Genomic DNA, 27,467 nt, shown 5'->3' with positions numbered 1-27,467 from the left:
ATGCAGTTAAGTGCATTCACTCCTAAAATCTGATCAAAAGTTCAGTTTCAGGCTGCAGATGATGTTTGGATCACTCAACATGTTTGACAGACATGTGACAATGATAATCAGTACATAGATTCAGAATTTATAATGTATCATTTTATTTTAACATGATTGACAGTGATTGGATGATGCTGGACATTACTTTGAATCTGAATTAATTATGATAATTTCTGATGTAATGTCTGTAACATGAATAATCAACACTCCTGGAAACATCATAAACTATTTGATGAAATAAATCTGACTTTCTATAACTTAGATGTTATTTAACATTTCACAGCTTAGTCCCGCTGACCACATATGAGGACATTACATTTTTAGGAAAACTATATATTTTTTTGCATGTTTATTAGGGGCTACTAGTTACAAATCAAAAAAGGGGAATGGAAAAAACACACAGCAGTCATGTAGGGGTCTCAGGAGGGTATGTAACAGCTATAATTGTTCTTTTAATAAACATATTTGGTATTGACTGTTTTGCATGAGAAAAAATGTCCCTCAACATCCATTCCAGAGGACAAATAATAAAGTTAATTTCTGACACTGATATACACCACTCCTTCAACCAAGTTCAAAGGTCAAGCAGCTCTCATATGCACAACCCCTAAACAAACAAAGGGGTCAAGGGGTCACGTTTCATTTGACCTTTACGTTTCACAGTAAATAAACAAGACATGAAAGTAATGAAGAACACTGAGATTATGCTCATGTTTACTGTGTCTGATATTCAAACAGTGACAGTCGCAGGAATCGTTCAGTTTTCAGTTTCACATGGAAATATCCAGCAGATCTTCTGTTTTATTCTCTGAACTGCTTTAAGAAATCCAGCTGAACATTTGGCTGCAGTTCAACTTTAGAAAGACAGGAAATCACTTTAACTTTGATTGCTGGAGAGGAAATGATTCACTTCATCTTATTCATTTGCATCAGTGACTGCAGGCGGATTTTACAGTAATAAATATTCCTGCGCCGCCAGAAAAAACAATAAGATCAACAAACGCAAATAAAACACAGAACTGCGCTGCTTTTCAATCATGAATGTTTTATACAAGCTTTATTTACAACTTGAATTTCAACTGTACAGTTTTGCAGCATTGGAAGCACAAATCGATGAACAGAGTTTGAATACAGACACATGAATCTAATAATTCATTCATTTTTAACTGTTCAATGCACACATACAGTATGTACATATTGTATACAAGCAATATAAAACTTGGCAAATGGAAAAAGCATCTGCTGCTTCAGTTACTAAGATTATGAAAACAATACAGCAACCATAAATGACTGAAGTATTTCCCCATGTTTCCTCTGTAGATGTCATGAGGTTATTAGTTTTGTGTGATGTGTGAAGATGTTTCTCTGGTTATGGATGTTTGTGAGTGAAGTTTAACCTCTGACCTCAGTCCACACATAATAAACCTAATGTGCATTTACAAACCCTCAATATATAATCAATCACTTATTAAAAACAACACAAAGAAAAAAAGAAAAAAAGAAAAACACTGTTTTGTATATTAAATCAAATCTGTGCATTATATAGTGTATACTGATAATGACATGTCTGCAGACGGCCGTCTGTGTCATTCATGTACGGTTGTGTAACGTGTTACATGAATATTTAGATGTAACAGACAATAAAGAAGAAAAGCAGCAGAGAAGGGTTCGATTATCAACGTATCTCAAGTTAAAAGCACTTCATGATTTAGCATAAAAAATAAATGTGTCTGTTTACTGAATGCTTGCAATACTATCGGTAACAGATGTGACGTGCCAATACGATATTTGTAACATTTTACTGCAATTTCAGAGTAAAGCTGAATGTTCATTCATACAGAAGTTTGATAAGCGTTTGTTCTGTTTCATATAATCAACACTGTACTCTCACTGATGTTTCTGCTAGAAACATGTTCAACAGCGAAGCTAAAGTTATACTGTAATTAAAATAAAGTATAAATACAGCTTATTATTATGAATGCTTGAATACGCAGAGGCTCTTTCAGTAACTTATGAACACTTCTGAAGTATTTCAGTTCTATCAATAATAAACTACAGGCGAAAAATACTGATTCACTCCACAAAATAAGATGAAATCAAACACAGAGATGTGAGAGTCATACAGGTTAATTTCCTGTGGGCAAACAGGAAGTTAATCATCGTTTTAAACTGTAGCAGTCACTGCAGTGAGTCTATAACAATGATTGACATATCACTGGCCCCGCCCACCTCGCGCTCAGCAGCATGTTAGAAGCACACAGCTCACGATGACAGCGGTTAGCATTCTGGGACAGGATGCACACACTGACGGGTTAGTTAGTGTATCGATGGGTTAAATTCAGCAGCATGAATGCAAATCAATAGTCATGCAGCCCCGCCCCCTGCTGGTCATGCTTTAACATCACTGGAAGAGAGAGGAGATGGACAGCTGTCAGTCAAACACACGATTCCACATTCAAAATCATTTGGTGATTCTTAAAGTCAACATGAAATCAAAACAGACTTGTCACTTTCTTAATATTGTGAATGATTCATCAGTGCAGGTTTACTAAGAAAAATAATGTTTATTTTCAAACGGCTTTCCTTTTCAGCTGACGTCATCAAGCTTTTATTTTTCAGTCATATAGAGACACTTTTCACCATCCGATCAATTCCACATGGAGATTTCCTACATACATTTTGTGTTTTTTTAAAAGAAAAAGTTAATGAACCCTTTGGAATTCGCTGGTTTTCTGCATTAATTGGTCATAAAATGTGATCTCATCTTCATCAAAGTCACAAGTATAGACAAACACAATGTGCTTAAGCTAACAACACACAAACAATTATAATCTTTCATGTCTTTATTGAACACATCCCATTAAACATTCACAGTGTAGGCTGGAAAAAGTAAGTGAACCCTAGAATTAAGATGACAAAAAAAGCTAATTAGAGTCAGGCGTTGGCAAACCTGACATCCAATTAATGAAACGAGATCGGAGGTGAGGGTTAGAGCTACTTTGACTTATAAAAAGCACTCAAACATTTTGAGTTTGCTCATTCACAAGAAGCATCTGCTGACGTGGACCATGCCTCGCAAAAGAGATCTCAGAAGACCCACGATCAAGAATTGTTGCTTTGCATAAAGCTAGAAAGGGTTCAAGTTATCTCAAAGAGCTTAAATATTCATCTGTCCACAGTTAGACAAACTGTCTATAAATGGAGATGATTTAGTACTATAGGTACTCTCTCTAGAAGTGGCCGTCCAGCCAAGATGACTGAAAGTGCACACCGCAGAATGCTCAATGAGGTACAAACGAACCCTAGAGTGACAGATAAAGACTTGAAGGAATCATTGGAACTGGTTAACATCTCTGTTCATGAGTCTACTATACAGAAAACATTAAACAGGTATGGTGTCCATGGCAGGACATCATGAAGGAAGCCGCTGCTTTCCTACAAAAACATTGCTGCACACCTGAAGTTTGCCAAAGACCACCTTGACACTCCACAACACTACTGGGAAAATGAACTGTTGTTCGCTTAAGCACATTGTGTTTTGTGTCTATACTTGTAACTTTGATGAAGATGAGACAGGGTTCATACAGATGCTTCAAAGTTAAATTCAAGGTCTTTCAAGGACTTTTTTCTTGTTTTCAAGGACTATGCTCGAGATTAGGGCTGGGTATCAGCACGTCACGATTTGATATAATCGCAATACATCAAGGTATCATGGTTCAATTTTGATTTTAATTTGGGTATAGTTGTTATTTCCATTTTGCTTGCATACAGTATGAAAGAAACATCTCTTTCAGCTAATGTTGTTATTCATTTTACAGGGGATCTTCTAACTCGTTAAATTACAGACATATCAATTTTACAAATTTTATTTCATCATTCGTTTTTCATCATTTTGGTGATATTTTAGCTTTTATTTTATTTTATTTTTTTATAGTCCATGTATAACATCAGTAAATATGGTGTATTGAAATTGCATAAATTATATTTCATATATACAGTACATTGTTACATGTTTGTTGTTAACATGTCTAATTTTTACTTTTTACAAGTATTTTCTTAGATATGTAGAACAAGTGCTAAAACGGTACTGTCTCTTTAAGTCCTGTGGCTGGGACATTAACAGTAGTGTTTGTTTGGTCGAATGACTTCTTTACAGCATTCATGCTATGTGTGATTAGAAATACATGTTTTTTGTGTTGTTGTTGTTTTTGATAAATAACAGACTGTAGAGAATAGAAAGGATATTAAAAGAGACATTATTAAACAACAAATGGTTTGATTGGATCTAATCTTTGGATTCACATCACATAGAAAGAGTCTTTTACTCTCAGCACGCAGTGAAAAGATCTCGATGCTGAACTTCTTCACCACTACACCACTCAAACACTGATGACTGAAATCTAAAATATATGGATAATCACAGACATTTTATTATAGCATATGGGAAGTATTTATGCACATCTGATTGTTGGGGATTGCAGATGAAAGAGCGATCTTGGCATTTATAAGAATCGACATTGGGATCGTACAAATGAAGATTAAGTCGAAAATCAATATTTTTGCCCGGCCCGAGATCCAAACATGTGAGAGAGGTCCAGCATGTCTATGAGAGAAACCGTGAATCCTGCTGGATCAGTTTGTGTCTTTCATTCCTCATAGAAGCGTCTCTGACCGCACTGAAAATATCACGATATATCACATGGATCTAAGTATCGATACAATATCGTGAGAAAAAAAATCTCGATATATTGATATTTAATTATATCAACACAGACCTACTTGAGATGTCATTGAACAAACTCTTTATTTGTTCATTTTAAATAAAAATATTTTATCCATTCAGTTAATTTTTATAAAACACCGCTATCACAAGTACAACATATCTCAATGAGCATCTTTAACTACATTCTCACAGTGACAAAGGTTACAAATTAAAGGTTAGATTATAGAATTTTACCTTTTAAAACAAATTTTTCATGACTAAAATAGGTAAGGGACATGACTGTCAACATATTTTGATATTGAGCCAGATGTCATCAGAAATAACCTATTTTATGAGACACAAAGCTTTCTTTACACAAGGGGGCGCTAGACGACTCACAAACTGAATCCTCCATTGATCTGCATTCAAATCTTGTTTTACATCATCTCATTTGATCACTCTGGAGAGTAATTCATAATTAAAACTGATAGTTGTAAGGATCTGCTTCAGCAGAATCTATCAAATATATATTTAAATCCTCCAGTAACACTTGATTGTGATTGGCCCATTCTGAATTCAGCGCTGCCAAAAGTAACAGGTGTCACGTGACTAATGATGGGAAGTCTGATTAATTTTCTTGAACCGGTTCTTTCAGACAGTTCGTTTCCATGAACCAGTTCAAAAACCAATTCAGCGGTTCTTTTACGTCATCATGTAATGACGTCTCTCGCACTTAATTCTAACATCCCGGAGTCATGGTTTTCACGCTCAAACGTTTAAATAAAGCCATATGTGAACACACATTGCTGATTATTACCTTTTATTTAATGAAGTTCTAATAATAATGGTGTTATTGTCATCAATGTTTCATTCTGTGATCCTGCATGTCGAATACGACTGATAGTGATTACATCTTGGATAAGTTCCTACATGAAAGTTTTGCTCCTAAAGCACCCAATACAGACACTGATGCACAAATGCGGATATGTTCTACGTGTCTTAAATTGTATTTAATAAAACTAGCCATAAGAATGTTTCCAGTACATTTTGGTTGAAACTTATAGTTCACCCCAGACTCGTTCATGTCCTCGGTACACGCATGCTCATAGTATCAGCAGCTCCTCATTAAGACTCCTCGGGTAACTTCGACAGTTCGTGGACTGGCTCATTCGGTTCTTTCTGAGTCGGACACGACCGAAGAGCTGACTTCGTGTCGTTGTGTTTTTCCGAAAATATATAAATACATTTAATTTATTAAATGATTTAAGCAACATATTTTACGATGAAAAAGATAAGATCACATTATATGATCAATTCATGCAGAAAACCAGCTAGCTACAAAGGGTTCACATACTTTTTCTTGCCACTGTACATTGTTGTACAGCGCATTGGTCAATTGTCATCATTTTTAATTAACATGTATGCGGTGTTCACGTCAAGTCAGAATTACTGTGATCACGTTCTTGGACGTTATTCGTTTCTATGGCAAAACACCAAAATATTTATCGTTACATTTATTCATGAATTCACCTCTATAATTTTCTGTAGCTGTTGAGGTCGCCGTCATATCAGTTCTTTAATGACATCACGACTGTCAACTCAGAACTCACATAGAACTCACTCACGTTTACGTCCTCGTAGAACTCAATTACAATTTAAAATCTAGTAATTACGGTAATTCCAACATGACGTGAACCATTGTTTCTCACAGAACATCCTATTTTATTTGGAAATAGGTCACATTACGGAAGTAAAATGGTTTGCGAACAGTGTTTCATGTTGACTTTAATTTTCATGATCGTGCTTAATGAGTTAGGTAGTGATTTTAATTTTGATAAAGCTGTTAGTTGATATTGTGTGGAAATGATGAAATAATTCTCAATTTGGCACTGAGAAAAGTGTTTCTTCATAACTAAAAGCTCGACAAGTTCAGGCCACGTCCACACTCCTCTGTAACCCTTTTTCCATTTCCTAACTTCATTGTTTTCCAAAGTATGCGGTAATGGAGAAACGCCATTTTCGGTGGAGGAAACCGCTGTTCTGTATGAATGGAAATGTTCTGTGGAAATGTAGCTAAATTAAAGTATCAGTGTGGACGTGGTCTAAATATGACTTCCTCAAAAGAAATATCAATTGAACTGATCTGAAGATTCATGAAGGAAAGCATCGGACTAATTCTGAGCGAAGAGTAACACTGTACATTACCGATCACTGAACATCATGATACTGTACGATCTGTGACCTCAGACAGAAACACAGCTGACTGACAGTATCAGGAGCTCAGTTCAGTTCAGCGAGTGTCGATTAAGGCATCGTGAATGAATGTGACACATCAAACATACAACAATAAGCACAAACTCGTCTAATGACTGAATTAAGACACGAAAACTCGGTTGGTGACAACATGACAACATGACAGAACAGAATCTTTACAGAATAAGCCATTACCTCACTGTTCCTCACATCAGCCATGCATATCTAAAGAAAACTCATCATTTTGGTGCAACACTGTCACTCTTTCAATGCGTAGATATCAATGTATAATGATATCAATATCTCACATATGTAAGAATGTACATTAAATATGTGTGTTTAGATGTGTTATGAATCCTGACACACTCCAGACAAAATAAAAACAGACGGTGTTTAAGAGGAGATGCTGCAGAGTCTTAAAGCAAATAATAAATAAACACTGATCACAGTTCTGCTGTCAGAGTTAATGTGATTAACAGTCTTTAAAGCTGAAGTGTGTCATTTCTGTAACATTAGCGGCACCAAATGGAAAACAAAAACACTACCCCGTCTGCCACTGGTTGACCAAACAGATAGCCCCGCCCCAAACTCACACCATTGCTTGACATGTCTAAACCTAACTATTAATGGATTACTTACAGTTGACTCTAAAAAATAAACTGAGATAAGAGAAAGTATTTTAACATCCACAAAATGACACCCTTCACCTTTTAATAACTGCAAGCCCTCATTTAAAGTGTTTATTAATAGTCTGTGCAATGTAAACGAACATCATATGAAACATGACTGTCTGCTACACAAACCTTCACTCTACATCTCTGCATCATTGCAGATGAACAAACATGACTGCAGACGAGTCGAGACGAGAATCTGCAGTGTAAAGTGATCCGCATCTCTTCTTAAACACCCCGAAACTAAAACACCAGAGGAGAAAGAGCAGGACGTGTGTCAGGCGTCAGTGGAAGAGGACCGTAAGACAGCGAGTGTCCTGATTGGCTATAGCGTCGCTGTGATGATGGTAGCCATGGCGACAGCTTTGGCAGGAAGCTCTACCTGGCTGAGGTGGGCTGCACGTGACCCGGATACGCCCGGCGTGTGCTCGTGGCCTGTCTCTGCCGGGCGAGAAAAGACTGACCCGAACCCATGCCAGCCAAACGATCTTCTGCTGCTTTCTTCTGTAGAGCCATTCCCTGATACACACACACACACACACACACACAAACACACACACACACAGGAGAGAGAGAGAGAGAGAGACATTAAATTGATGAGATCTCTGAAGTCCACAAAAGGACGCAATTAATCAATATAAATCAAACAGCAGCGTTTTATAATGTTTACAGCAAAGAACACATCTAACAAAGTTTGTTGAGTGTTCGTACAGATGCTTCGAAGTTCAATTCAAGGACTTTTCAAGCACATTTTTATTTGTTTTCAAGGACTATGCTTGAGATGTCATTAAAACATATTCTTCATTTTAAATACAAATATTTTATTCATTCAGTTAATGTATTACTTATTACAGGTACAACATATCTCAATGAGCATCTTTACATTCTCACAGTAAAGATTCTTGGTTCATTCATGATGAAATTGATGTGTTCATTAAAACACACTTCACTTTCCAACAGAAGAGAATAACTGTGTCTGTATGACTCGTGCTGTTTCATGTTTCCTAAAGTCACACAACAGATTTATGTGAGGAACTGACTCAAATTATAAATGGGTCATTCTCAAAAAATGGTGACTTTCCAACTTACAAAATATTGAAATTTTCCGTTCAGTTTTTGCCTATAAACACTGAGGGTAAATATTTTATAACATGTTGACATTCATTTTTATTCATTAAGGACAACTTGACTGTTGTTCTTTCTTTTATTATGTTGGCTTGACAAAGCCAAAATCATCATCATCATCATCATCATCATCTTCTTCTTCTTCTTCTTCTTCTTCTTCGCCAAAATTTAAACAGTATCTCCTCCTAGAGCTTTCAAGCTACAAACACCAAACTCACCACAGACCTTCAGACTGGTCTGACTTGGAGTGCTGTATCTTTTCTAACTGATCAGACTTCCGGTATTTCCGTATCGGACTTCCGAACAGGACTGATTTTAAATTGACTCCCATTCAAGGTGTGAAAACTTTTCCCTGTAATAACTCCTTTAGAGGATTTAATATATCACTCCACCACTCATACTTTCTATCACGCCATCACTTTCTTTTTCTATCTTTACATCACTCTTTTTATTCTTTCTTTCACTCTATCACTTTAACACTCTAGCAACTGCATACAACCTAGCAACCATTTAGTGCCCCCTAGCAACCAAAACCCATTGACTGCCATTCAAAATGGCTTAGATGGATATCTCCTGATCAGAATGTCCTACAGACATGAGAGTTGGCTTGTTTGAATTGGGTGAGCAATCAGTCTTCAAGTATCATCATGGAAACTACTGAGCCACGCCCTAGTAACCATTTAGAACACCCAAGCAACCAAACCCCATTGACTTCCATTTAAAATCGCTTAGATGGGTATCTCAGGATCAAAATTTCGTAGAGACTTCATTGTTGGCTTGTATGACTCAGAACAGCAAGCAGCCTTCTTGGTATCACACTGGCAACTGCCTAGTAACCACATGGGCTCACCCTAGCAACCAAGTAACAAATCATATATCTCTGCACCAGAACATCGTAGAGACTTCCAGGTTGACTTGTTTCACTCAGGATGGCATGGAGCCATGTTAAGCATCTCCTTGGTAACTTCCTAGCAACCACATGGGGTTACCCTGGCAACCAAGTAACAAATCACATATCTCTGCACTAGAACATTGTAGAGACTTCTAGGTTGAATTATTTCACTCAGAATGGCAAGGAGCCTTGATAAGTATCACCCTGGTAACTGCTTAGCAACCAGTTTGGGTTACCCTAGCAACCAAGTAACAAATCACATATCTCTGCACCAGAATATTGTAGATACTTCCAGGTTGACTTATTTCACTCAGGATGGAAAGGAGCCATGTTAAGTATCACCTTGGTAACTACCTAGAAACTAGATGGGGTTACCCCAGCAACCAAGTAACAAATCACATATCTCTGCACCAGAACAACATTGAGACTTCCGGGTTGACTTATTTCACTCAGGATGGCTAGAAGCCATGTTAAGTATCACCTTGGTAACTGCCTAGCAACCAGATGAGCTGACCCTTGCAACCAAGTAACAAAATATATATCTCTGCACCAGAAAATCAGACACTTCTGGTTTCGTTTATTGGACTTAGGGTATCAAAAAACTTTTTGAGTATCACCTTGGTAACTGCCTAGCAACCAGATGGGGTTACCCTAGCAACCAAGTAACAAATCACATATCTCTGCACCAGAACATTATAGAGACTTTTGGTTTTGTTCATTTGACTCAGGGTAGCAAGGAGCCTTTTGAGTATCACCTTGGTAACTGCCTAGCAACTAGATGGGGTTACCCTAGCAACCAAATAACAAATCACATATTTCTCCACCAGAACTTTGTAGAGATTTCTGGTTTTGTTCATTTGACTCAGGGTAGTAAGGAGCCTTTTCAGTATCACCTTGGTAACTGCCTAGATGGTGTTACCCTAGCAACCAATTTGCCATTCAGAAAAACAAGCAAGGGTTAGGGTTGCATAGGACTTCTTGCAGCTGGCTGTCTGTCTGTATGATGTTCCTTCTGTCTGTCTGACGTTAAGACCTTCAAACTTCCAACTCGTCAAACTATTTTAAACTTTCAGACAAGGCTTTGTCAAGCCAACATAAAGTTTGTCTTCAAACTTTACTATCTAGTTATTTATTTTTGTTTCACAAACGAAGCAAGTTTACACTAATGAGGGTTAAATGGATGTGGAAGTATTAGATAAATGTGAATTAATAATTTTTTAACATGCTGGGAAAAAAAAAAAACTATATGCATAATTAAGCAGCCTCTGAACTTTAACCTTAAAAAAAATTTCCACAACTTTTTGTATTTAATTAAAAAAGAAAGTAAAAAAGAAAAAGGTTTTATCATTGATAACACTAATGCCATGAAATCAAGGGACAAACATTTTTTTTAAATTATTAAATTATTGTATGTTTTGCTTTTTTGCACACTTGTTCGGCCTTGCACTAATGCTTTTATTAAAAATAAGTACAAAATAAATACATAAATAACTTTACATGTCATAGAAGTGTTGTACCAGATGAAGGGAACAAGGATTTTTTTCAGGCAATTGATTTCAAATATATTTTCTAAAAAAATGCAAAACAGAGTAATTTCATATCATTAAAGGTTAGATTATAGAATTATATCTTTTAATTTGATTTTTTGGCTATTTGAAAGCTTTTTCATGACTGAAATAGGTAAGGGACATGACTGTCAACATATTTTGATATTGAGCCAGATGTCGTCAGAAATAACCTATTTTATGAGACACAAAGCTTTCTTTACACAAGGGGGCGCTAGACGACTCACAAACTGAATCCTCCATTGATCTGCATTCAAATCTCATTTTACATCATCTCATTTGATCACTCTGGAGAGTAATTCATTATTAAAACTGATAGTTGTAAGGATCTGCTTCAGCAGAATCTACCAAATATATATTTAAATCCTCCAGTAACACTTGATTGTGATTGGCCCATTCTGAATTCAACGCTGCCAAAAGTAACAGGTGTCACGTGACTGCTTCAGCAATGGTCTAATGGTCTGATGTCATGTTTTTCAGAATATAAATAAATACATTTCATTTATTACATGATTTAAGCAATGTATTTAATGATTCAAGCACTTTTTAATCACCTCTTGGTAAAAATGGCTATTTTCAAGGGTTTTCCAGGACGTACATTTGAAAAAGCCAAATTCAAGTACTTCAAGCACCTTGTACGAACCCTGTCATATTCTTAAATCTGAAATAAAATAGTGAAATGTGAAACGCTTCAATCGACACTTCTGTTCACTTACAGTAACTAACGGTAAATAATCCTGTTATAATGACTGGATCAGCTGAATGAATATATATAACAACATTCTTAGCACATAGATAAGTCATTTCATGCAGTGTTGTTTATTTCTCATCATTCTTTCATCAATAGTATGTTTTATTCAAAATTGTTAAATTATGGTCATGATGAGTATTTTTCCTGTCATCTTCTTTTCATATTACTGAAATGAAAAAACACTCAATGAACATTTTTATCAGTAATTTTGTTGACGAGATTAACATTGGCTGCGAGACGAACAAAGACCTCCACCCAAGTCATCTTCAGGCACACCTCTGAAACTCAAACGCAGCTTCAGCATTCGAATGTGCACTTATATATTAAATATATTCACATTTGACAGCCTTAGTTTATACTGTATATTCTCTGCCATTTTCATGTTGCTGTTCAGTGCTGTACACACTCAATCTCAGGCCTGTGAATACTGCAACAACACTACCTAGTGTGCACTACAACCCCAGTGTACAACTGACTGCAGTGTTCATACACACCATGTTGTACCAGGCAGATACGATGAGCTTCTCCTCTTGATCTCGTTGACACTTTGTCTTATCATATTCCTTCTGTACAGAGAAAAACACATTACAGTCACATAACAGTGTGTGTGTGTGTGGTGAGTGAGTGAGTGAGTGAGTGAGTGAGTGAGTGAGTGTGTGAGTGAGTGAGTGAGTGAGTGTGTGTGTGTGTGTGTGTGTGTGTGTGTGTGTGTGTGACCTCTAGTGAGTGCAGCATTCTCTCTTTCTCCTGCAGTTGATTCTTCAGCGCTTGAACTTCAGGAGCAGAACCCTGATTCTGTTTAGGATCCAGAGTCCTGATCACCTGCACAAACAGAAACAAAACATCAATGCTACACACACACACACACACACACACACACACACACACACACACACACACACACACACACACACACACACACACACACACACACACACACACACACAGAGTAGAGTTGTGCATACACTCTTGGCTTTCTCCAAGTATTTCTTGTATCTCTCCTCCATCTGTCTCATGTCTTCATCTTTCTTCTTCAGAGCGTCCTCTAGTTCTTCAATCTTCTGAGCTGAAATCATTACACAACAATCACACTTACACACATACACAGACACATATACATGAATGATGTCACTGACTGAGTTGTGTTTGAATCTCACTGCTGGAAGTGTGTTTGTTCTCCAGCTCTTCAATGAAAACACTCTTCTTCTGAAGCTCATTAGTGGCGTCTCTTAATTTCTCACTGAACACCAAGAAAAGTCACAATCAACACAAACTCTATCAGTGTGAAATCAGTGATCAATATCACAATGTTTGATACTCACAGATGCTCTTGGCATTTCCTCTTCATTAAAACAGACTGAAATACAAGAAGAAAACACATACTCGTTTTAAACACTGAATCGCCCTCTGCTGGACACTAACTGAACAGCTCTTCTTTCTCATTCTGGTATTGTGTGAACACTTCTTCAGTGGTGGGATTTTGGGGGGCATTTTCCGTCCTTATGGGAAAGACTTTAGCTGAGTTTGGAATGGCATACTACCCATACTACTCCTGCCATGTCTGTCTATGGCAGAAACAGTAATAGTAGTACGGCAGTATGCCATTTTGAACTCTGCCTTTGATTTGTTGTATACACTGATGTGACTTCAGTGCGGCTCCATTAGAGGACACTGAGGAGTTCGGATTTCTTTTTCTTTTTCTCCTAAAGCACTGTTTATATTTTGGCCAGACACCGCAGCTGTCGACGGCCCGAGGCGTTTATTTGGCGTCAGGTGTGCTTCGTGTATATAAACTAAGACGTTCTCATGTGTGCACCAGATTCAATGGGTGAAGAGATTAATTAAACACATTTCAGACTGTTCCTCACACAACACTGTCGTATGGTTTCAGAAGAATTGAAATAAAGCATATGAGCAATATAGATGACTTTTACGGTGCTTTTGGAGCCTGACAGTCACAATCACAATCCTCTCATCACTCATTCTTGTGTTTCACAGAGGAAAAAAGTCATACTGGTTTAGAATGACAAGGGTGAGTAAATAATGGCAGAAATAGTCATTTTTGGGTTAACTATTATATACTGTATTTACACTGCTTCTGCAGCCACTTGTCATTTATTCTATTATTGGATGTTTTAAATGTATAAATCAAATTTTTGATGTATTATGTAACAGAAAGACCACAGAAAATAACAGAACAATGTAGTCCTTTTGACAGAAAGTTTTTCCATATTTGAAAGGTGCACAAGATTTTAGCTAGCTCTTACTCGTCCCATTGGTCCCAGTAGTACTTGTGGTTTTGGACCCTATAATAACATTGTCCTGGATCCTGGAAGTTTGTTTATTAAACGCTGCCGCTTCATACTGAAGATGTTAGTTTATCTTCTGTTTTGTTACTTTTAGTCTGTATTTTTTTCTGTCTCATTCTACACACATCCTTATTATGGAGTATGGACATTCTTAGATTTCATCCAAACGAATTTTCACGTGTTGTTGCGCATGGGACAGTGACTGTGCAGCTGAGACTCTATCGCGAGCTCTCTGCCAGCTGTTAACCGATGTGTGCTGGTGCTTGGCATTTGATATTGCACCGTTTATCAGTGATTCAGGCCGTGAGAGCAGCAGGATATGGCGGTTTGTTTCATGACTCCCTCTTGTTTGGACTACTGATATTCCCTATTGCAGGGCTGCGTTTAGTGTCTATATATCACTAAGAACCATCTGACTGGAAGTAGTCTTATTAGTAGAGCTGTCAGAATTAACTCGTTGATTTATTACGATTAATTAAAAAGTTTAACACGTGGGGCCTGGGTATCTCAGCGAGTATTGACGCTGACTATCACACCTGGAGTCGTGAGTTTGAATCCAGGGTGTGCTGAGTGACTCCAGCCAGGTCTCCTAAGCAACCAAATTGGCCCGGTTGCTAGGGAGGGTAGAGTCACATGGGGTAACCTCCTCGTGGTCGTGATTAGTGGTTCTCGCTCTCAATGGGGCGTGTGGTAAGTTGTGTGTGGATCGTGGAGAGTAGCATGAGCCTCCACATGCTGTGAGTCTCCGCGGTGTCATGCACAACGAGTCACGTGATAAGATGCACGGATTGACGGTCTCAGAAGTGGAGGCAACTGAGACTTGTCCTCCGCCACCCGGATTGAGTAACCGTGCCACCACGAGGACCTACTAAGTAGTGGGAATTGGGCATTCCAAAATTGGGAGAAAGGGGAGAAAAAAAAAAAGAAAAAGTTTAACACGTTTTTCTTAATTGCGATTAACACATTTATTGTTAATACAGCATATACTAGCATAAACCCTTGTTGGGAGGGTGGAACCTTTGTAATGTGTCCGCCCGAAATCATTACACTAACACACACACAACAGCGCTTCCCTGTCAGTGATAAAATGATGAATAAAGGACCTCTTACTCACTCTTATTTGATGTACAAAACAAGCCCAGACGGGACTTGTGATAGAAATCAAGTATTCTTCAGCCTATATAAATCACATTTTAATTACCACAGAAGCACGTCAAATCTGAACTATCACCAAAACGCAGAATGAGATGTTTTTCTATAAGCGCTTTTCATGTGGAGTTCCCGCTCTGACGTTGAATCATGAACGCAGCTTCGTGATTGCTGTAAGAAAGGGGATAATCACAGTCTACCGGCAGATTAAAAAAGAATAAAAAACTATCGGCATACAGTTTTGCAGATAACCGGTAGTTCCAAAAAGCAACTATCGGCACGATTAATCAGTAAAACTGATATGTCGGTCTACCTCTAAAAAGAAGTATATATGGTGTCAAATTTCAGCATTTTCAAAAATGTAATCGACTGACAGCACAACTAATTTGTCATTCAGACAACCTAACTGATTATGAAAATATGTCGTTTAGCACAATCCTAGAGACAACTAAAAATGTACCTTTTTTATATCTGCATTTAAAGTGATTAACCTTTCTTATGTCATGCAGATATTCAATGAAGTGAAGGACATTTCCAGCAAATCTGACAAATTATGATTTCTCTTTAGTCAATGACTTCATTCAAGCGACTAAAAGCAAGAACAATTTTCAATCAACAATCAAAACATTCATGTCACTTTACGAATAAAAGCCATGACACAAAGTTATTCAGCTGTCAATGGATGATGATTCAGTGACATTCATTAGGAAAGGGTTACCTCATTGGTCAGATAAACTATAACCCAACCCCTAAACCTAACCCCAAATAATCAGGTAGAACTTTCCTTATTAATAGAAATTAGTCTGCCATCCTACATTTTGGAAATCCACCACCTGCTGTATTTCGAACAGACACATATTGTAAACCACATGGAAAACAATATGTCAGCTGCAGACTGATACTAATACAGCTGCTTTATCATGATCTGATCATATAATGATGTTTGACACTCACATCCTCTGATTTAGATCCGTGTTCCTGAAGAGATTTCTGCAGCTCCTCCACCTGAGACTGACCCGCCAATAACCTCTGATTCGCCAGCCTAACACACACGGAAAACAGTTAATAAAAATACTAAATAATATCTGTTAAATAATGGAAATGTAAAATGCAGAACTGTTTGTGTGATGTTTAAGAGAACAGAAATCATTAGTGCAGTATAAAATCAATGATATGTCCTTATTCAGATATCTGAGTAAACATGTGTTCATGTGTGTGTTAGTCACCTGTTCTCACTCTCCAGTTCGTTCTTTCTGCTGTTGGCATCCTCTAGTAAACTCTTGAGCAGAGCGATCTGTTCATTATCTGATCCCTCCTGTGCCAGTTTCAACATCTTATTCTCATGCTGCAGTCGAATCAGACGCTCCCTAACAACACAACACACAACACATGAGCAACAGCTGCATCAAACGATCTCACATACAAAAATACTCATATGTACGCTGTACGATTTTATTTTGTCTCTGATGTCCAATAATAATGTCATAATGCCGTTTTTCATCAGAATTTTCCACCCTCTCTGATCCTTTTGCTGCTGTACAAAACTAGTCATCATCTCACAGGAAATAAAGGCCAGAGGATTAAACTACAATGAAAGAAGTTGATGTGCTCTGTAATGGATGAGCGTACAGTGTTCATGTGCATTCATGTATTCACCCACCGGATCTCTGGTGTGATGATCTCTGCAGCCAGCGAATCAGATGCCTCGTTACTGCCGAGCGGCACCAGACCTGATCAAACACTCATAATGAGACACACAGACCATCGTTTACTACATCCTGTTTACAGGTGTGACAGTGAGTGAATGTGTACCTGATGTCAGCTGACACTCTTGAGCTTTAACACACTTCAGCTCTTCAATTGTGTCCTTCAGTGAGTCTCGTTCTGTCCTCATACGCTACACACACACACACAGGCAGAAAGACTTTTTTTAAGTACCTATGGTATTCGGTCATTTTTGACCGTAATAAATGTTCCTAATTTAATAAAAATGGTTTCCTTTATCTGAGCAGTATAAGACTTGGTGACTTTTCATCCATTTGCCATCTGAACATAAATAAATAAATAAATAAAAACAATTTGGGCTTGATTCGATAAGTCTAAGTGTTCATACAAAAAAGCGACACCTTTGGTATTCACAGTCAAAACTGACCAACCATTGAAATGGGAAAGACAAAAAAACAGAGCAATTTTTTTATCTGTCAAATACAATCAATATATCAGCCACAATGCAAAAAAAAACAAAAAAACCCCCACAAATTACAGGATGAGAGACTAACGCAGAGCTTTTTTTATTTTACATTTGTCAAAAAGAAATAAATCACACTCAGAAATGAAAGGGTGAGACGATAACACACACACACTCACAAACACACACACACTAACACACCACACACACACACCACTACACACACACTACACACTACACACTCACACTACTCACTACACACTCACACACACACTCACTACACACTCACACTACTCACTACACACTCACACTACTCACTACACACACACACACACTACACACACACACACACTCAAACTACACACACACTCAAACTACACACACACACACACACACTACACACACACTACTCACACTCACACTACTCTCACACTACACACACACACTCACACTACACTCACACTACACACACTCACACTACACACACTCACACTCTCACACTACACACACTCACACTACACACACTCACACTACACACACACACTCACACTACACACTACACACACACTCACACACACACACACACTCACACTACTCTCACACACACTCACACTTCTCACACTACACACACACACACACACACACACACACTCACACACTCACACACTCACACACTCACACACTCACACACACACTACACACACACACACGTTTGCAAAATAAATCTTTACTACAGAAAGTTTGAAATTGCAAAATGTTTACTCTGATTCTTCTGTTTTATACTTTAATTACATTTTCAGAATTTTGCAGTTAATTTGTGTTTCTTGATGTTAATTTTCTTGACATTATTATGCATTTATTTTGAGTTTTTATGTTTGAAATAAATTATTGGTAGAAAATGCTTATTCTGTCTTCTCTTTGTAACACCATGGTCAGGTTTGATTGCAAACATAATGACAACTACATATGTGGGCAACATCATGTCAAGGCATTGATGATCCTAAATTGTGGACGGATTTTTTATCTATCGAACTGTGTTTCCATGGTGACGCGATAAAGTAACGTAAAAAAAAAAAAAAAGGGAAACAGGAAGTGTCTCATATCTTCTGTGTGAATTGTGTGATTTACATCAAAATTGAGCCGTATGTTTGGCCTTGTGGGCTTATCACATTGATGTGGCTATTGTGGGTCACGGTCGTAGCGCCACCAACTGGCGGAAGGAAGTGTGGCACTTTAAACAGACTTTGAAATATCCCTCTTATGTTTACCTTAACTGCTTAAATTTTTTTTGAATAATGTCAAATTCTGAAGGGATACTTGATATCTTAAACAGTGTTGCCATTGCAATGCATTAAATGTCATTATTCCTTTTTATGTATATTCACATGTTTTTGAGGTACTTAGCATGCTTGAATTTTCATGATACTTTGCACACACATCAGAGTTGTCGGCCATTAGGACTGGGCAAAAATTAACACATGGGTGTGGCTGGAGAGCTCTGTAGCACTGTGTGGGCATGTTTATTTTTTCACCAGTTCGCAGCAAGCTGCCTCCAATTTATGTCACATTCTCATATGTTTGTCCTGTTTGAACTTATAGAAATGTAGGTTCAGAATTTTTTTTTTGCTTATTTTTATATGCAAATTAATGGTAACATTTAGAAATGTACATGTTCGTAAGATCAAAAGAGCATAAAATGCATAATTCTATTGTTCTTACTTCAGGAAAGTAGAAATGGTATCATTATCATCATAAAAAAAGGGGTTACACATCTGACCCTTCCGGTCAAAAATAACCGTGAATACCAAAGGGAGGTGCCCTTTTTTCAGTACCATAGGAGGGTTAACACAATCTCATGAATTGCTGGAATTTGCCTGTAAATATATGTGATATTGTGTTCCTCTCAATCATATTAAAGATCAAAACAGACAAGAAAAAATAGATTGAGATCACAGAAATCAAACATCTAAACAGTCCAGTAATCCTATAATATATCAACATGAATCCAGCTGATTCCTGTTCTCTCTACTGTCAGAGTCACATAATGATGAGTTCTCTTACGTCTTTCTCTTTCTGAAGGGAGTCCACTTTCTCCTTCACTCGCTTATACTCAAACTCCATCTTATCTGCTTTCTTGGACTCTTCAGAGAGTTTGTTCTGAAGCTCCACCACCTGACAAACACACCACATAACAGACAAACATGATCACTGTGTATTATATCACTGGTGTATTGATTGGATTTAATCTGTGTGTGTGTGTTTGTTTGATGATGTCACTGAAACATAACGAGTATGTTGAATGGCAACGATCATGAAATGGGTATTCTTGAAAATGGGCGGGGCAAGTGGCTTGGATGTCATCTACCGAGATTGTGGGTCTAAATAATAAAATACCAATGTCATTATTTAGATGCTGATGTCACATGATACCTGTTCCTTTTCAGGATGGACCACTCACAGTTAATTATTCAAAAATAATTTGATACAGATTGCTGGAGTGGTTTTCCAGATATGAATTAGAATGAACAGGTTTAAATACGTATGTGTGTCTCCAATAATTCCAGAGCCATTTAGAGATTTGAATGCAGCTCAATGGAGGACGGGTCTCTACGAGCTGATGAGCAGATTGAGCTTTGATGATGTGTTGGGTGTCACACCTGTCTCTTGTACGTCTCCAGTTGTCCTCGTGCGGTGTTGGCCTTGCGCAGATCTTCCTCCAGACTCACAGTGTTCTGCATGTAACTAGTGTTCTTCTCCTCTAACAGCTTCACCTGACGACGCAGATCTCCAAGATCCTCCAGCTTCTTCTTGTACACTTCAACCTGAGCCTCCAGCTTAGACACCTTATCAGACGAGTGCCTGAGACACACACACACACAGTTTAATGCTTTATCTGACATCGTCAATGCACAATTGCAGTATTTTTTTACCTAGACAACAGGCATGTGAGTGCAGCCCCATCTATCTGAACAGAGAAACACTAAAAAACAGATTTTGTTTCAAATCAGTAATGAAATCTGCCCACAATGGCATCACAAATTCAGCTTTGGTGCAAATTACACTTGAAGACTGTATAATTCAGGCTGTTCCAGCTAATGCACATGTGAGTTCAGGAGTAAAAAAAATTGACAGGCGTTCGCTGTATAGAGTATTGCGATTGGCTCGTCTCCTGCTCCTCATACTGGCTGTGGTGTTTGCATACTGAAGTATGACCTCTAACCTCTAGTGTGTATCTCACCTGAGCACATCCATCTCATCTTTGAGCGTCTGTGCTTCCTCGGCCAGAGAGGTCAACTCTTCATTCTGACCTCTGACCTCCAGTAACTCCTTCTCCAGCTCCTCACAGCGGATGCGGTAATCATCCTTAGCAGCCTCCAGCCTAACACACACACACACACACACACACACACACACACACACACACACACACACACAGACACAGACACAGACACACACAGACACACACAGACAGACAGACAGACACACACACAAACAGACACACACACACACACAGACAGACACACACACAAACAGACACACACACAAACAGACACACACACAAACAGACACACACAGAATAATATATATTTTTGTCAAATAATGACATATCATGTCAAAGTCACATGAATTTCCCTTCAGGCATTAATAAAATAATCCCTGAATCCTTATCATTGTTTCTCTCACTAAGTGAATCTCATGAAAACATGAGGGTTTAAATGTGTTTAATTGCTATGAAATTCATGTCACAATACAAAACAAAAACAAAAAAAAGTAAAAAAAAACGTTGTACATTTATATTTATAAATTTGGCAGAAGTGAATTACAGCATTTACATTTATATTTATGCATTTTAATTAATTATTTGGCAGATGCTGTTCTCCAAAGTGACTTACAGTGCCCTTATTACAGGGACAATCCCCCTGGAGCAACCTGGAGTTAAGTGCCTTGCTCAAGGACACAATGGTGGTGGCTGTGGGGATCGAACCAGCAACCTTCTGATTACCAGTTCAGTGCTTTAAGCACATTCAGTGTTTACATTTTTGTCAGTTTGTGTGTTCCCTGGGAATTGAACTCATGACCTTGGCATTGGTAGCACCATGCTCTACCAGTTGAACTACAGGAACAGGAATAATCTCTCATTATTTCTTCTGAATTTGGGGTGAAATATGAGCTGGATATGTTCTTGACAGATTTCATGATGATATTCACCTCATTTTCCACATAAGCGTTCATGACATGAATATTAATGATCACAGGTTTTGATTTCAGAAATTCCATTTCCCTTAACGTGTAAATCTGTTGAGATTGTTTTGAGTTTTACAGGGACATACAGTAATAACTGATTAACAGTTGAGTTCAGTGAAGGACAATTATGTAAATTATATTTATATACCGTAATGAAGGTGAATTGATTTGTAAGACATAATAAAGTGTTGCAGTATCCGTTGAAAGACAACCGTGACATCACCAGATCGCCGTGTTTGTTTTGTGTATAAAGTTAGAGTCCTGAAGCCCAGAAGTGCTCTGTTGAGAAGATGTACATCATTCAGATGCCCTAGTGAGAGGGTGGCAGTGCCTTTTAGATGCCCATGTACTCACTCATACTCTGTGCTGTTACCTCCACTGGGGCAGTGTGAGTAACTGAAGGGGCAGAGACTGACAGTACCAGCTCAACTGAGATGCGTCCAACACACTCATCCTGTCATAAAACCCACGTGTGTCATTATGAGTGACAGTCTATGGGATCTGTCTGATATTTGATTTACTGCTGTGTGAACAGTAAGTCCAATCAATTAGAAAAGACACAGCACACTATTCCAGAACAGTCTGAATGTTTGAGGTCAAAGTTTGGTGGATGTAGCCTGAAAGCTTTGTCTCGGTTTAGAGATATTTAAACAAATTTTGTAGCTTAGAGCAGCCAGAATAATTAACATCATGTCGATGTAAATGTGTCAGATTTAGCCAAGATGTCTAATTTTCATCTGCCGTTCGATATATCAAAAATCCATTCGCAATTTAGGATCGTCAATATCTTGGCATGATGTCGCCCACATTTGGTACCTGTAACATGAAATCCCTAGGAGGACTATTTCAAATTCCAGAGCATGCATTTTTCAAACAATCCAAAATGTCCGACTTCCTGTTAGGCGGAGCTTATGACTGTCAGTGCGAAAGTTGTCAGGCATGATGAGATCTATATGTGTACAGTTTGGTGACAGTAGCTCAAAAGAGATGTGCAACAGAACCGCCCGGACATGCCCATCTTCTAGGTGGCACTTCAGAGCCCCCCTGCATGCCCCCCCAACAGCTTTTCCAAGCCCTAATGGCTGACGACCCTGATGTGTGTGCAAACTTTCAAGAGATCACGCATGTTAAGTACCCCAAAAGTACTAAAAACCTTGAAAATAATAATAATAATAATAATAATAATAAATATAGTCACAAGCACTATTGTCGGGGGTCAAGCACATATGCGAGATGACCAAAATAATCACATTTTAAAGAAAAGATCTTGTGGATGCTGTGGACAGCTTTTTGGTGTGATATTTCACCTGCTTTGAGCACAGTTACAAAAATAGTATTTTCTTAAGTTATAGTGCCCCCTTACATCAAAAATGAATGAAACTCTGCACGCTACCTCAGAGTGTTCTCATGTCTATGTGAACAAATATTGTTGCGTTTGAAAATTGCGCTCACAAGATACAGGCTAATTAGTCATTATAGGCCACGGCCAAAACATATTTGCTTATATCATTGAAACGATTCGACGCATCAAATTATTTTGATAACTTTTTGTCAGGAGTGTCTGCAGATGATATATACCAAGTTTTAATGATACTTGAGCAAACAGCCTATGACGAATTTGAAAAAGTAGGTTTTTCTAATAAATCGAAATTGTAAACATTTTTTTGTGGAAATGTAAAATAAAGTGACCATATCACTGTGGGGCACTGGTGGATTCAGAGAAGCTACAAATTTGTTTTGTAGCCTATACGGTTCAGGAGTTATGAGCAAAAATGCAAATTAGCTAATTATACCGCCACCGTGTGGCCGAATGTCACAAAATTTTATATGCAGTTTGAGTTAACACCCTGCTTGTGTATAGTAATTTCCATAAACCTTGGCCATTCCCAATATAAGTTATAAGGTGCTGAAATTTGATTGACTGGTGACAGCCATTTTTGTTAATTCGTCGAATATATTTTTTAAGAATATGTTAACATTTGAACCAAAGAAGATGCATATTTAATTTGAATTCGTTTTTTAGTTGTAGCGCCCCCTAGGGGTGGAATTGTACAAAACTCTGCTGACATCTTCTAAACGTCCTGTTGACTATGTGCACCGAGTTTGGTTACATTTGGAGTTTGCGATCAGTAGATGTTGATCAATTACTCAACTCACATTACACCGAAGTAATTGTATCATTAATATCTTCGGAACGATTTCACGTATCGAAATTCTTTTGAAATATTTTGTCAGGAGGGTCTGTAGATTATGTATATCAAATTGCATGCCAATCGGACTAACGGTCTAGGGGGAGTTAGGGAAAAAAATCAAAATTATAGACGGAAATGAAATCGGAGATATACACATTGTAGGGCTTGAAACATCAGAGGAAACATTTCGGATTCTAGCCCTTATGGTTGCAGAGATATGAACGTAGAAGTGTTTATTATAGCACCACCTAGTGTCAGGTGGGTGTGCGTTTGTGCGCTTGAGTAGTGGGGGGATTTGGGACCATCCTGCCAAGTTTGGTGTCTCCACGACTTAAGAGTCTCTGATGCCCAGACACTTTTAAGGCAGAAAAATAAAATAAGAAGAAAATCAGTACAATTACAACAGGGTTCCAGCAGATTCGCTGTTTGGCCCCCTAATAATAATAATCCTTAGACGAACAATAGGGCCTCCGCACTTTCAGTGTTTGGGCCCTAACTATACAAAATCTTAAAAGAAAGAGGAAAAAGAAAAAAATCTTCCCCATACAAAATAAATCCCAATGTATATGAATCAAACATAACACTAAATATCATGTTGATGATTTGACAGCAACCAGATTTGTAATAGACCTTATTCACAGTAGTGCCATCTCTTCAATGGCATGAACAGTATAAAGCTGTATAAAGCTCCTAGATCACATCTGATTTTCCACCACTCATGTTGTCTGGAGTTCTTTGTCAACTGAATGTTCTTTGAAAAAGATGTTTTTTCCATGTTTTGTCCACGGAACGATCCAAAAACACTTTAAACTGCAGTACAGCCCATTGAAGAGACTGTACGTCTATCCCTCACAGCCTCATTTTAATTCCCGTCAAACCTAACCTAAGATCTATTTTCTAGAGAAAACACCATGACTTGTTTTGGTCTTTTAGGTCTGTTCCAGTCATGGGTCGCACTGAAACCAGAGGCTAATTGACTAAAAGTACTTTTTCTGAAAGGTTTATTACAGCCACCTGTTGTAGTAGCCCTTAAATATAAATGTTAGCAGTGTGGCTTCAATATGATGCATACAGTCACAATACATCACAAAACTCTCAGTGATAACAATGTGGCTACAAATGATACCAGCTGAGTTCAGTGGAAACAGAGGTGATTCACAGATATTCACAGGTTTTCATTGCCAAGGAAGCTGCATCACAACATCCCTTCTCATATCCATGTTAATATCCTTCAATAGACATGTACAGCTTCCAAATGTTGGATATATGTTGAGTTTAAAATGCACTTTATATTTTTTATGTATGTAATAGTGCAGGTGTTAAGTTCAAATGCTGGTTAAGTAACAAGAGAGAAGGGTTTTTAGTTAAGGACCATTGTTTACCATTGTTCAGCCCTTGTTTAACAGTGGATCTGTGATGATAAGGTAAGACCATGAATGGCTCCTGTAGTTAAGTTAATGTAAATAGTCTTTTCTAAAAAAATAAATAAACTGTAGTTATTAAAAAAACACAAATAGCCTAAACACATTTAGAAACTTTTAACTACAACTTAAAAGTAATCCAAATAAAGTCTAATATATTCACTCTAATAGATTAAAGATGAATCTATACAAGTTACCTTTTAGTGCAGGAAAACGTTTTTTTTAGTAAAACATTACCAAATACCAAAACATTTTTGTAAGGATGATGTGTATTTTAAAAACGGATTTGTTTCCTTTTTATCTTGTCAGTGCTGTTTATAATGAAGGGGCTGTCTAACAGTTTGAGGGGTATGATTTCCTCCATATAGAGCTCTATACTAGAATGTTCTCTAGAATTAAAATTAATCACTTAAGTTTTATGGTCTCCACCGGCCGCAGCGATATCGAGCAAAGCCCGACTGAATCACGCAAGTTTCGCTCTGGAGCACGCTGGCCGCACGTGTCCACTGGTGTGTGTCCACTGTTTTCAATTCATTCCGATGAGAATCCTCCTCACGAGCATGGCGCTCGGCTCCCATCGGAATGAATGGAAAATGCTCGCTTCCCTCACCACACGCCAATGGACACCCAGCATGCCAGAGCCTATGAGGCCCAGATATACTTCATAAGAAATCGAAAAACGAATGTGAGTGGCGTCATTTTAGAACAAAATCTGTTTTTTTTGCATCCGTTTCGGTGGTTCGTAACAGCTCGCCTGGGCAAACTTTTAGGAAAACTTCTAACCGGCTGCTAAACACCTTCTTACTGCCATTGGTTCACGTCATCGGTAGGTGTGACCTGAAGCTCCATCTACTACTTTATTTACATTGTTCAGTCTGTATTCAACACGAACACACCGGCGCATAGAGTTATTAGTAAGCTGGTGCACATTTACCTTGTTTATCAGTACGATAGTTTGCATAGAAACATTTTCCATGAACGTCATGCAATTTTTTGTTTTTTTGTTTAATTAGTCTACAAAAGGAATCAAATCTACTCAAATACTCTCAAGTGCTCATTCATTCATGTGCCATATCTACAGCGAAAGCCATTCAAAGATATGCCTCGCTCTATCAACATTATTTTGTCTTTATTCTGAACATTAACACTCTTAACACACCAATCTTTGCAGTAGAGCCGTGTCATCATAAATTACAATAACAGTGTGTAATCGGTGCATATTATGGCCACGTATAGCATGTTAGCGCATTAGCATCATGAATTCACAATGTAAACTTGACAAATTAAATATTTTCTACTGCATATATTACTTTAAATCATCATTTAGTGGTTAAAACAACTACTTTAACAGACCATGACTTCAACTCAAAGAATGAGGCAATAAGTAATCGATAACACATTTTTAAGGTTTTACATGTAGCGTCCTCATATTTATATGATCCTCTAAACATCTCCCACAGCGGTGTATTGGGTGTCTGTATGTTCGGGAACAGTATACCATTGCTCAGCAGTTCAGAACTGAACGAAGGAGAACTTCTCCAGAAGTATATCGGGGCCTTGCTGCGGCAGTTCAGGTGAAAGCACACTTGATTCACCCCTCACAGATGCGCGTGTAGGTTACGAGAGGCATGAACACCATTAAATTTGCTTTGCCAGTGACTCAGATTAGCCTGACATTCAAAGAATTTTCAATGCAGGAAAAACCTGAAAAGGTCACCCACCAAAGTTGCTGGTAAGAGTGACGGAGTTACCCGGCATTTGGCGGGTTGGCGAATGCTAATTTCAAACCCTGAGTTGAGTTTGTGGTTACTATGATTTTACTACAAATACTATGGTTAAACTATGGCTACTGATGTAAAACCCTGTTAAACCTGTTAAAGTTTTTTACCAAATACAGTATTTTTACTTAACTGTATACCAAACTGTACCAAAACTGTGATGCTTAAACTGTGATACAAACTG

At 37.9% G+C, this 27,467-nt stretch overlaps 1 protein-coding gene across 3 annotated transcripts in view; it reads right to left on the bottom strand.

The window, feature by feature from the left end:
* Nucleotides 1–2,299: 2,299 nt before the first annotated feature.
* LOC127423340 (protein Hook homolog 3-like) overlaps nucleotides 2,300–27,467 on the bottom strand; it is a 53,116-nt gene continuing 27,948 nt past the window's right edge. Inside the window, exons 10-23 of one of the 3 annotated variants that reach the window (XM_051667555.1) lie at nucleotides 20,886–21,026; nucleotides 20,305–20,506; nucleotides 19,709–19,819; nucleotides 17,272–17,356; nucleotides 17,120–17,189; nucleotides 16,686–16,826; nucleotides 16,414–16,501; nucleotides 13,324–13,358; nucleotides 13,159–13,241; nucleotides 12,967–13,067; nucleotides 12,719–12,823; nucleotides 12,496–12,567; nucleotides 8,051–8,187; nucleotides 2,300–2,446 (exon numbers count right to left, since the gene is read on the bottom strand). In XM_051667555.1, coding sequence (XP_051523515.1) covers nucleotides 2,431–2,446; nucleotides 8,051–8,187; nucleotides 12,496–12,567; nucleotides 12,719–12,823; nucleotides 12,967–13,067; nucleotides 13,159–13,241; nucleotides 13,324–13,358; nucleotides 16,414–16,501; nucleotides 16,686–16,826; nucleotides 17,120–17,189; nucleotides 17,272–17,356; nucleotides 19,709–19,819; nucleotides 20,305–20,506; nucleotides 20,886–21,026 — 1,387 coding nt within the window. In that variant the 3' untranslated portion in view covers nucleotides 2,300–2,430. Of the gene's footprint in view, nucleotides 2,447–5,023; nucleotides 8,188–11,804; nucleotides 11,912–12,495; nucleotides 12,568–12,718; nucleotides 12,824–12,966; nucleotides 13,068–13,158; nucleotides 13,242–13,323; nucleotides 13,359–16,413; nucleotides 16,502–16,685; nucleotides 16,827–17,119; nucleotides 17,190–17,271; nucleotides 17,357–19,708; nucleotides 19,820–20,304; nucleotides 20,507–20,885; nucleotides 21,027–27,467 lie in introns of those variants that run through there. The other 2 variants (XR_007894306.1, XM_051667561.1) reach the window with 2 other exon arrangements.

Source organism: Myxocyprinus asiaticus, chromosome 3, assembly GCF_019703515.2.
Source record: "Myxocyprinus asiaticus isolate MX2 ecotype Aquarium Trade chromosome 3, UBuf_Myxa_2, whole genome shotgun sequence".
NCBI lineage: Eukaryota > Metazoa > Chordata > Actinopteri > Cypriniformes > Catostomidae > Myxocyprinus > Myxocyprinus asiaticus.
This window is presented reverse-complemented; position numbering and strand designations above follow the sequence as displayed.